This window comes from Cervus canadensis, chromosome 2, assembly GCF_019320065.1.
Source record: "Cervus canadensis isolate Bull #8, Minnesota chromosome 2, ASM1932006v1, whole genome shotgun sequence".
In the NCBI taxonomy this organism is placed as follows: Eukaryota; Metazoa; Chordata; class Mammalia; order Artiodactyla; family Cervidae; genus Cervus; species Cervus canadensis.
The window spans coordinates 7,180,155-7,192,612 of record NC_057387.1 but is presented as its reverse complement, the minus strand read 5'-3'; the positions used below and the strand labels follow the sequence as shown (position 1 = coordinate 7,192,612).

At 36.7% G+C, this 12,458-nt stretch overlaps 1 protein-coding gene across 1 annotated transcript in view; it reads left to right on the top strand.

The window, feature by feature from the left end:
• The window catches only part of ATF6 (activating transcription factor 6), a 239,836-nt gene that overhangs the window by 38,471 nt on the left and 188,907 nt on the right, over positions 1-12,458 (top strand). The window contains exons 9-10 of the mRNA XM_043450905.1: positions 11,025-11,210; positions 12,288-12,379. Of these exons, the coding sequence (XP_043306840.1) occupies positions 11,025-11,210; positions 12,288-12,379 (278 nt within the window). The remainder of the gene's footprint in view (positions 1-11,024; positions 11,211-12,287; positions 12,380-12,458) is intronic.

The following is a 12,458-nucleotide window of genomic DNA, read 5'->3' as shown; positions in this document are numbered from 1 at the left end:
GTCTGGTGCAAGAGACGTAAAGACGATTAGAATACATTTTCTAATCAACCTGCATTGAGATTTTTGTGCTTGTTTTTCCTTGACTAGCACATCAGGGAGTGAGCCAAGCCTTTTCAGTATGAGTTTTCTGTTAGAGGTTTTGACTTAATGTTTATTTCAAGTAAAGACACATCAGTCTGTCCTCTATCAGCTGGCCAAGCCAGTCAGGAACCCAGGATAAATCTGTTCCAGAAGGAGCTGCAGAAAACTTTGATCTGCTCACATATGTAGTCTCCTGTGACCTCAACAGTGTGTGTGTTTGTTAGACTCAAGTCCTATTAAATTAGGATAAATATGAGTTAGTATAACCCCAATTCAAAATGGCCAAAATGAAAACTTTTTCAGCAAGCGTTTTTTTGTGTGTTTTTAAACCACAGAATGTGGTGGAAAAGTTGTAATTCGGTACCAAAAAAAAGTGTATCAGTTTTTTGTGGCTTTGTATTGCTGACATGGCTTCTTTTTTTTTCTACCTTTTTTGTTCTTTTCCTTTGGCTGGTTTCACTCTCCAGAGGTCTGCTTCTGCCATAAAGTAGCATTTTTAGCATACCATATTCTGCAAACTACATTAAGTGCCACATTTTCTGTTATGAAACAGTTTGCCTGGTTCAAATTATAATCTCACTCTTCTGCCTTTTGCTGGTAAATCTGTTCCGTTTAACTCTTGGAAACCTCACCTAAGTCTTCAAGAAATATGGTTGGTTTTTGGCTCAGATCCTGATGGAAAAAATGAACATGGTCTCTCATTTCAGTGTAGAAATTCTCTTAAGCAGTTTCTTAGTAAATGGTAATCTTGGAACTACAAAGATGCCTTCATGGGAGAACATGCTTATCTTTCTTGAAAGTGCTATTGAGTGTTGCCAAACATCAAACCAAGGGCTTGGAAACAGCAATCTGTTTACATCTGCATTGAATACTTCCACTTACCCATTATAATTCCATAAAGTTCACAAGACATTATGGGCCTAGTTTTAAGACTATGGAGCTACAACATTGTTTTGGTTACTGGGACAACAGAGCAGGAAAAAAAGAGTGGTGAAATTCTATTCTAAATGTCGCAAGTGGGTCAAGGTGGAGCAAAAACCCTTAATAGAAATCAGTTGGTGGAAACAATGAAAAGAAAGTGATCAGAAACAAGTTCAGAACTTGAAATAACATCAGATGGGAGACTGATGAAGGGGTACAGGCTATACTGACAGAAGGCCGCAGGTCTTCCTCTCAGTCCATTCACTCCACTGAGCATCTTCCAAGCCCCTTATTACTTTGGACCCCCTGTTTTGCTCTTTACTTAGTGACTTTGACTCCTTCCATCCCTGTCCCTTCCCTTTGGGAGTGCCTGTCCTGGGTCACCAGAGCCATCCCGAGGAGGTGGGTGCTGGGGCATCCCTTTCCCCTGGCCTTGGGTATTAGAGTGGTGTGGAGGAATTCCCCTGGCATCCTGCCAAATTGAAACTTTGTGTTTCTTTCCTGTGGGGGCAAGTGTTACATAGTTACTAAGTTCAAAAATTCAGGTATTGTTAGTATTGTCAGCATGGGGTTGATGTGATGCTGGCCCAGATGATGCTGTACACCCAGTGTTCCTTTATTGCAGTGGCAGAATGCTGAAGTTGGGAATTGACTACATTTACAGCAAGCAGTAAGCAAGCCTCCTCATCGTCCAGAGGGAGATGTTACCTCATCTCTCAAGGTCAGCCCTGAGAAATGGCCTGGATAAAGAGTGGTCAGGGCTTTGTATTCTTGTCATACCCAGGAGGATGTGCAGTAGCAGGATTCACAGGGTACCCCCTAAAGGGGTAGCTTCCAAGAAAAGTATGAATCTAAAACTGTTTACAATCTGTTTACAATGCAGAGCAGTGCAGAGAAACTGTTAGAAAGATGGAGAGTGTCTGTGTTCTATTTCAAAAAAAAAATGTGCAACTACTGAACATTTAAGATGCTTATTTTGTCTGTAAACCCACAAATAGATACTCTGTCAGGTCAAAGTGTGAGCTGAATAACCTTGAATTGTGTGACTACCTTAGATCTAAGAAGATAAATTGTGAATAAATAATGAACTTTTTAGTAACTAAATTCTTAAGCAACAGAGACATTGAGATCATGATATTTCTTTAGGCTATAAAGTAGAGGAATCCATTAGAACAAATTCAACAGGAAGATTTAGAGATCTGAAAAACTATCCAGATTCTAGTAAAGAAATTACTTCTGTGCTGACTGCTTTTTGGCTTTGCTGCTACCAGACACTCTGCACGTAAAAGAAAAGCATGCTTTGTTAAAATATTTGCAGTTCCTCTTTAGATGGAGATTTGGGGCTCCTAAAAATTTATCCTGAATAAAGACTTTGGCAAGTAATCTCTTCTATGGCTATAGTAGCTTTGGAATGAGAAGTGAACAGATTTTTTTTCTCTGATGTGTTGCATTAGGTTAGATTTATGTCATGGCAGCTTTAACATTCTTTATTCTTTATTTCTAAGTTTAGCATCTTGATAAGGTTAATAAATAATTATTTTTATAGGGATGCTGATTTATATCTTAATAAAAAATTAAATGCTTCTGTCCTTTCTCTAATTTCTCTTCCTGTAAACTACCCCTGGAGACTTATTCCTAGGAAGACAGTCCTCCCATGACCTAGATGCTTTCTAGCCATTTTGTTTCCCTGCTCAGAAGCAATCATTGTTACCAGGTTTTTGTGCATTCTTTCTGAGATAGTTCTTTAGTATATAAGAATATATCTTTTTACCTATTTACCTGTTTTATGGAAATGGTAACATACTATAAACACTGTCCTGCATGTCACTCTTCTCAATATATCTTAGAGATTTTTCAACAGCAGTACGTACAAAGTTTTCTTAATATTTTAATAGGTGCATGGTAGTCTTATCTCATACAGCTGTCATAATCATTTAAGGGTTTTATGGGGGTTTTTTCCTTTGTAAACATTCTTCCATTGAATCACTTGGTACTTATTTCACTTTGTTCATATGAACGTATATCTGTAGGAGAAATCCCTGGAACTGAAACTAGAGCATCAGAAACTAGGTAGTTTGTCACCTTAGGGGTAATTGTAATTTGTTCTTCTACTTTAAGTGTGCAAGAATGACAGTCACAGGGTTTCTTAATGGAACCCATCAATAGGTTTCAGTGTTCCCCTAAACAAGTTCCCTGTTCTTCACCTCACTGTGTTCTTTGCTTGTAATACTTTGCATGCATGTACATTTGTCTGAAAAGAGAGTCCTTAGCTTCTGCCTTCCATGGCCTTTTGAGGTGAATGAAAGTCCTTGTTTGCTTGGAGTTTTTTAATAGCTTAATTGGGCTAAAATTCATATACTACAGAGTTTACCTTTTTATTTTTAAAAATTATTTATTTTTTTCGGCTTTGCTGGGTCTTCATTGCTGTGCACAGGCTTTCTCTAGTTGCAGCAAGTGGGGCCTGCTCTCTCATGGCAGTGCGTGACCGTCTGATTGTGGCGGCTTCTCTTGTTTCAGAGCATGGGCTCTGGGGTGCTTGGGCTTCAGTAGTTGTGGCACATGGGTTTGGTTGCCCTGCCGCATGTGAAGTCTTACTGGACCAAGGATCAGACTTGTGTCTCCTGCATTGGCAGGTGGATTCTTAGCCACTGGACCACCAGGGAAGTCTGAGTTTACCCTTTTAAAATGTACTCTTTAGTGATTGCTTAGTATATTCTCAGAGTTATGCAATTGTCACTGATGTTTAATGCTAGGATATTTCATCAGCCTAAAAAGAAACTCCATTCCTGTTAGCAGTCATTCCTCATCTGCCATCCTTTTCAACCCCTGGCAGCTACTTCCTAATCTGCTTTCTGTATAAGGGAAAGTGAAAGTTGCTCAGTTGTGTCCAGCTCTTTCTGACCCCATGGACTATACCGTCCATGGAATTCTCCAGGCCAGAATACTGGAGTGGATAGCCTTTCCCTTCTCCAGGGGATCTTTGCATCCCAGGGATCAAACCCAGGTCTCCCACATTGCAGGTGGATTCTTTACCAGCTGAGCCACAAGGGAAGCCCAAGAATACTGGAGTGGGTAGCCTATCCCTTCTCCAGCATATCTTCCTGACCCAGGAATTGAACCAGGGTCTCCTGTACTGCAGGTAGATTCTTTACCAACTGAGCTATGAGGGAAGCCTGCTTTCTGTATGGAGTTGCCTATCCTGGACATTTCATATCAATAGAATTATACATGATGTAGCTTTTGTGTATGATTTCTTTCACTTAGCATAATATTTTTCAAGATGCATTTATGTGTCTTATTTCAATGTTTACTCCTTTTCATGGCCAAATAATAGTCCATTTTCCAGATAGACCACGTTTGGGTTATCCAGTCATCAGTTGATGGACATTTGGGTGGTCTCTGCTTTTAGGCTGTTAGGAATAATGCTGCTTTGAAAATTCATGTACAACTTTTTGTAGTCTTTTAAAAACAATTTTTAGCATATAAAGAGTGTTTACAAATCAGAAAGATGCAAGTTAACCCAACAATCAAATGGACAAATTAAGTGAATAGATTATTTCAATGAAAATATCATTGGCTATAGTCTTGAAGGTGTGTATTCTCCAGAACATTACTGCTCTACAAATGTGTGAAAGAATATTAATTGTTAACAGAAGAGAACTTTTGACTGGTTAAAGGTGGTTAACAAATAATACTCAAAGATTAAACCTGTTATGGTTAACATTTTCTGTGGCTCTTACCACCCTTGATTTTGAGTTTTAAAGGAAAGTTCTTTTTTCTTTTCCTATAACTCCTTAGTGTTATGTTGGTACTGCAGTCTTGTGTGTGTGTGTGTGTGTACATGTGTACCAGACCTTGTATATGGTAATAATTTCAAATTTTAAAAAGTTGTAAAAACAAAACTAGTGCAGAGAACACCCATGTACTTTTACCTGGATTCACCTGTTGTTAACATTTTACCACATTTGCTTTAACAGTTAGTTTTATTTATCTGCCTGTCTATCCATCTGCATATATATATATATATATACATACATATATATATATATATATATATATATATATATACACACACACACACATATACATTTTTTCCTGAATTATTTTACAGTAAGTTACATACCTTATAGTTTCTTTACCCTTAAATATGTCAGTGTGTATTTCCTCAGAATAGGGATATTCTCTTACTTACCCACAGTACAGTTATCACCTTCATAAATTTGTTTGTAAAATACTTTATTCAGCTGTCAATATGACAGTTTTATCACTTGAGTTTTTCCCCCTCCAATATAGGATCCCTATAGGGTCAGATATTGCATTGAGATGTCATGTCTCTTTGACTTCTTTTAATCTGGAGCATTTCCATAGCCTTTGTCTTTTTGACACTTCTGAGAAGTTCAGCTTTTTTCTAATATAGTTTTAATAAGTACTTCACATTTATTTTCACATAGTCCTATTTGATTCTCTCAAAATCCTTGTAAAGTGGGCTTTATTCTCATTTTACCATTGAATGAATCAATTGGTTAAATATTTCAGTCAAGGCCATATTACTTAGATGGCTGATATTGGTGAACTGGTCTATACCAGACACTTTGTAAGTGCATAAAACCTCCTATTGGCCTTCTCAGGCAGATGAGTGAGAGTCCTGATAAATACAGAATAAGGAGCAGACTGAGGGATGTTGGGAGGGGAGTGAATTAGATTTTTAATCTTAGGCTCTAGTTTTCTGCTTTTGTATGTATTAAATGGGATTTCCAGATTTTGTCTGTTTTTGTTTTAATCTGATATTTAATATTTGAAATCTGTAAAAATAAGAGCTGGAATGAAGGCAGATATTTGCAATATTACTTTAGTTGAACAGTTTATCTGAGTATCTCTGAGGCACATTGTTGATGGGAATTTTTGTTTCCTCACCCAGTTTATTCATAGCTGCAGGATATTTCTTTTTAGTGAAACTTATAGCTCAGTGGTAAAAAATCTGCCTGCAATGCAGGAGCCACAGGAGACATGAGTTTGATCCCTGGGTCTGGAAGATCCCATGGAGGAGGAACTGGCAACCCACTGCAGTATTCTTGCCTGGACAATCCTGTGGATAGAGGAGCCTGGTGGGTGAGAGTCTATGGGGTGGCAAAGAGTCGGACACGACTGAGCAGCTTAGCCCAGCATGGCATGTGTGTGGTACATTACAGTCTACAGAGAACCTCCGTGTCCATTACTCATTTGATCCTCACCTCCATCATATGACCTGCGATGATGGAGTTAGGATTCAAGCCTTGGCCTTCCCTCAATTCAGCACTGTTGTCTTTACTCTGTGCTCCATTAATGAGGCTTTACTTTCAAGGCAGTCCTGATGCAGTGCCAACTTCAAATTATCCGTATCTTGAAACTTGCTGTTCCCTTTTCTTTCTCTCTACAAATGTATTCTCTTAATTAAGAAAAAAATTCAAGCAGATGGTTTTAAGTGTTGGGAGACAAAATATAAAGATTGACTTTATTTGAACAGTGTGGGATCAGATAAAACAGCAAAGTTAATAGCATCCATATTTTATGAAACAGTAGTCGTTATTGTGCTGCATGGTAATTAAGCACACATGTTTAACATCGGTAATAGAACCATTTTGTTTTCAGATTGGATGAGACCTTTAGAGGATTAAAGAGTCAATTGCAAGTAGACGAAGTTTATTTCTTTTTTATTTAATTGAATAAAGTTTTGTTCGATATAATGAAGAGGTTAATCAGTGACAGTGTTTGCTTTATACATCAGTTTAGAGAGAAAGATTCAGCAAAATGAGAATTAGAACTGATAGATGTATAGTAACCTAGTGGTTTATTCACCTGTATGTTACCGATACTTGATCTGTCTTGAGCTTGTGTAAGATGTTGGGATGTGTTTCTTAGCGGTAAAATATTTTAATATCTTTATAGCCATTCAGAACTTTGAAGTTCCTTTTTTAGCAACGTCACAGAATCAAGGGTCTAAATAGTCTATTTTATTTGTAAGAAGAACATGTCTTGTAGTGTTTATCAGTAACTTAAAATGAAACATAATGCAAAGAGACTTAGGATTTTGACTCTTAAATTGATTCAAACAAAAAAGTATTTGTCCGTTTGTGAAAATTCTCCTTTTATGAGAGTCTTTCTTTTTTTATTACTATTTTTTAATATAAATTTATTTATTTTAATTGGAAGCTAATTACTTTACAATATTGTAGTGGCTTTGCCATACATTGACTTGCATCCTCCATGGGTGTACATGTGTTCCCCATCTTGAACCCCCCTCCCACCTCCCATCCCTCTGGGTCATCCCAGTGCACCAGCTCCAAGCACCCTGTCTCATGCATCGAACCTGGAAAGGCGATCCAGTTCACATATGATAATATACATGTTTCAGTGCCATTCTCCCAAATCATCCCACCCTCACCCTCTCCCACAGAGTCCAAAAGACTGTTGACTACATCTGTGTCTCTTTTCCTGTCTCACATATAGGGTTATCATTACCATCTTTCTAAATTCCATATATATGCGTTAGTATATGGTATTGGTGTTTTTCTTTCTGGCTTACTTCACTCTGTATAATAGGCTCCAGTTTCATCCACCTCATTAGAACTGATTCAAATGTATTCTTTTTAATGGCTGAGTAATATTCCATTGTGTATATGTACCACAGCTTCCTTATCCATTCGTCTGCTGATGGACATCTAGGTTGCTTCCATGCCCTGGCTATTATAAACAGTGCTGCGATGAACACTAGGATACCCGGGTCTCTTTGAATTCTGGTTTCCTCGGTGTGTATGCCCAGCAGTGGGATTGCTGGGTCATATGGCAGTTATGAGAGTCTTTCTTACAGTCAAGTAAATGTTTAGTAATGAAACACAATGTTTTATAGTGCAGTGGCACTAAAGGGAGAGTATTTTGCTGCTTAGGAGTTTTTCCTTTTCCAAGGCATAATGCTTGGTGAAAGAGTTGTCTGAAGGCAGGATGATCAGAAGCAGGGACTGACTAGCTGTTCACTCATCTCAGTCATGCTGAATCATCTTATATGCCCACAGGGAGATGTGTCAATTGATTAATGGGCCAGAGTATAGATTTTATGTTTGTAGACTGCTAACAGAGGAGGGTAAACTTCCAGATACAAGCAGTACCTTAAGCCTTCAATTTCAAGCAGGCACATAATTAAAGTAACCACACAGTTCACTGAGTTTAGAGTTCCATACTGTAATGCAGGACTTCCTGTTTGGTATTTAAAAGCAGCGTGGAGCTGTTGTGGAAGTAGCACTGGTCTTGGAATTAACTGCCCTAAACTCTAGCCTTGATTCTTCTACTGTAACAGTATTGAATGATGAGCCTTATTTTAAAGAATCTTGAAAACTATTAACAATCTCAACAAGAGGAGATTAGTTAAACGTATTATGGAGCATCAATATAATTGAAATACTGTGCTGCCATTCTCATGGCATGTCAAGGATGATCATGATATGTTATATGGGGGAAAAATCGGTTTACAAAACAGTAATTACAGGTAGTCATTTTTTTCTTTTACATATCCTCACCTGTCAAACAAACAGACAAACAGTATGTGTATGTTTAATCTTAAATTTTATTTTTTTTTACCCTCGAAAATACAGAATAATTTAAATATTTTATTCAGTTAGCTGAAGATAGCTTGCTGAAATGTAAAGTTGGAGCTCTGTGTTTGGAGATTCCTGTGGACTTCATATATTTTTACTGTATTCATCCTTTGTATTTATTGGTAATACTGAGTATTTACTGCATTTTCAGAACTATTGTTATCTCTTTCTATAGGAAGAAATGGATATTTGGCTACAGGTGGTTTTCGTTTTTTTAGTATGAGGCATGTGCACTGACAGCCTTTGAAACTTTATGCTGTATAATATGCAGGTGCTTTTATTGTTTATAGAAATCCCTAATCCTGTTTGAAATTTATTAAGTAGTGTGCCGTCTGTAAGCCTCCCTAGAGTCCATACATTAATCAGCCTTTAAAGTAAGGTTACCTTTTATCCAACTTTCAGTATAAGCTCTTCCATCTGGGAACCTTCTCTTTTATGTGCTTGCTCAGCATTCTGCGTACTTCAGCACTCCAACGTTAAGTATTAATTATGGACACTGGCATTCTCAGTAACAGTGAAGATCACTAAGAGTAACAGTAGATTGAACAAAGTGGCATTGTCCAGAAAGTAGTTTGAAATTGATGAATAATTAAAATCCATTATGATTGCCACTGCTTTGTGCAGTGTGTGTGTTTAGCATTATTGAAGAGTGGGATAGTTATGCCATAGGGAAATTTTGTAGATTGATGGTTATAGAAGTCAGCATTCTTGTGAAGTTTCAGTTAAAAAAGAAAAAAAAGAGGGAAAGATACACTTCTTGACATCTCATGTAATATTTCTTTTCCTCGTGGGTTCTTTTTTTCTTCCTTATGGATTCTGATTGCTCAGTTGGATTTGGTATACCTTTATTTCTAGAAACTGCAGTATGGGGTGGAAATTGTATTGTTATTTCAAAAGAAATAAGCATTAAACTATTTAATTTTATTTATATATCTCAGTAAAAATTATTAAACAGCCACAGTAAAATGTTTACTTTTTTAAAAGTCCTTTACAAAATAGAGAAGTCAGAAATTCTGTCATCTGTGTACTTACAATAATAAATTTAATATTGTTTGGTTCTTTTTATGGACTAAATTTTACTATCTCACATTCTCTCTGAAATAGACTAATGCTAAAACACATTTCACATCTTTGTTTAGAAAATATGACAAGAATAATTTCGGTCAGTAAGTTTTGATTATGGTAGATATTGTGAGTCATATCATATAGTTTTGGCTTCCAAGGTATAAAATCTAGGAAAAGAGAGAAAAAGTCAGCATTTTTAAAACAGAGCATTCAGCTGTATCTTCTGAATTATAAGGGCGTGAGTAATTCAGACAATATTAAAAACTCCAAGTGGTCTATCATAATTAAGAGTTTGGACGGTCTTTAGAATTAGCTTAGTAGAGGAGATGGCATTCTAAATCAGAACAAACAGTATGAATTAAGAAACAAGTTAGATATGTGTGAAGATCATGGAATAACCTTGATTGGAAGGTGTGGTGTGAATAGTTGTAGAGTTAGAAAAGTAGAGAGTGGTCACATTATGGAAGATTTTGAAAGCAAAGGTGGATAGGTAAAATACATGACTAGCTTGCTTTTGCAATGGAGTAGCAAGATTAAAATGTTTTTAGGAGAAGAAAGTTATCTTAAAAATGGTAGACAGAGGAGCTTGAAGCCAGCTGAAGCAGTTAGAAGGTTGTTGCAGTAGTCTGGAGATGAGTCAATAGGTGCCTGCATTAGGAGAATGGCAGTGGAATTAGAGAAGCAGGAATGACAGACACACTTTCACTGGAATTAACTTGGTTGTTCGTGTATCTTCAGTATGTATTTAGTGAGTAAATAAGAGGTTGAGAGAGGCAGTAAATTTAGGGAATGAAGGAAAAATAGGTTACTGGTCACACCTTCCTTTATATCCTGAGAGATACCATTGATAGAAGATCAATAGATTTTAAAGAATAGGTAGAGGGAGATAATGAATTCAGTTGGCACATGGTGAATTTGAAGTGATGGTAACTCTACCAGTAGAAGTGGCCCTATAAGTAACAGGATAGATGGTTCTGAAAAACAGTCAAGTAATTCAGGGCCTGTGTATAGATTAAAGCTGTATGTATACATATATATAGTATTTCTAAAGGGAAAATAGGGAGATCAATAAATAAATCTTATTTATTATTTATCAATAAATAAGTCTTATTTCTGGTGAAAACACCAGAAGAAATCATTTAACAGGTTTTAGAAGGCCTTATTTAATCATTTGAGTTCGGTTTATTTCATTTGAGTATTTAAAAAAAAAAAAACACAGTAAGCTATCTTTTGAACAATTTGCTTAAAGATAATTATAAAAATCAGTATATTCTTCACTGATCTGATTCTAAAATCCAACTATTTTTGATTTACTGTAACTTTTCCTAGATTGCTGTGCTAAGGAGACAGCAACGTATGATTAAAAATCGAGAGTCAGCTTGTCAGTCCCGCAAGAAGAAGAAAGAATACATGTTAGGCCTAGAGGCAAGGTTAAAGGCAGCCCTTTTGGAGAATGAGAAGCTGAAGAAAGAGAATGGTTCACTGAAGCGGCAACTGGACGAAGTTGTATCAGAGGTGAGTGCTAGTACGTGATAGAGCCGAGGTGATGGGTTGAAGTATTCTTTTTTCCTGATAAAGCAATTGGAAATTTTACATTTTAAATTAAATTTTGTAAAATAGTAATAGCAAAAGGCAGGCACAATAAGCCGAAAAACATTTGTAGTAAGAATAAAGTGTTGGAAAGAGGAGCTTTTGAATTGTACCTCCCAAGCTGTGTATAAAAATTGTCTCCTTTTCCTGGGTTTCTTCTCCCTTATTATCATAGCATCCATTCTCTCTTTTTTTTTTTGACTAAATGAATCACATCAGGTCTCCTAAGTAGTCCCACTAGGTCTTCCCTTTTAAAAGAGTAAACAATAAAAAATTTAAAAATTTAATATGTTCTCAGTTCACCCAACCTCTATACTATACTTTGTATTTTGTTGCTATGTGTCCCAGCGAGGCTAATCATCTCAATTCTGTTCATGAAATCTGCTGCTTTCAGAATTTCCTACCACAGTGCTTTCTTGAACCAAACAGATGCCTCTGCCTAGTGAATGGGGCTTTTTTGTTTGACTGTGCAGTGCAGCATGTGGGATCTTCATTCCCTGACCAGGGATCAAACCCATGCTCCCTGCAGTGGAAGCATGGAGTCCTAACCACCAGACCGCCAGGCAATTCCCCAGAGACTGGCTTCTTACATTGCTCTTTCTATCTTCCCCTGAGCACATGGGAAAATTCCATTATGTTACTGAAAACAGTGATTTAAGAGAGAGACAAATTACTAAAGTACAGTGCCTTGGGATTCTTTGAAGTTTCATAAAAACATAAAATTGTTGAATTCTTTCCTTTTAGGTGAAGAGGCTTCTGCAACAAGGGTTGCTAGGTTTCTTCTCTCCTACTCCTCTCCTTTTTTCTGTCTCTGAAAGGCTCTGCTTTAGTCTTTTGAAAAGTACTGTTTCCATAAAAAAAAAAAAAGAAAAGTACTTTTTCCTATATTTGCATTTTGGTTTTCATTTAAGCACTCTCATAGCTGGTAAAGAGGAGAGTTATTATTATCTTAGATGTTGCTTTTTGTAATTCATTTGTATTTAATATGATCATTTTCTTTAGAACCAGAGGCTTAAAGTTCCTAGTCCGAAGCGAAGAGCTATCTGTGTGATGATAGTTTTGGCATTTGTAGTACTGAACTATGGACCCATGAGGTAAGTGTATAGATATTTGTTTTGGATACTAATGCTAGAAATTTGAATTTTTATTATTTATTATATTTACTCTAGTCAT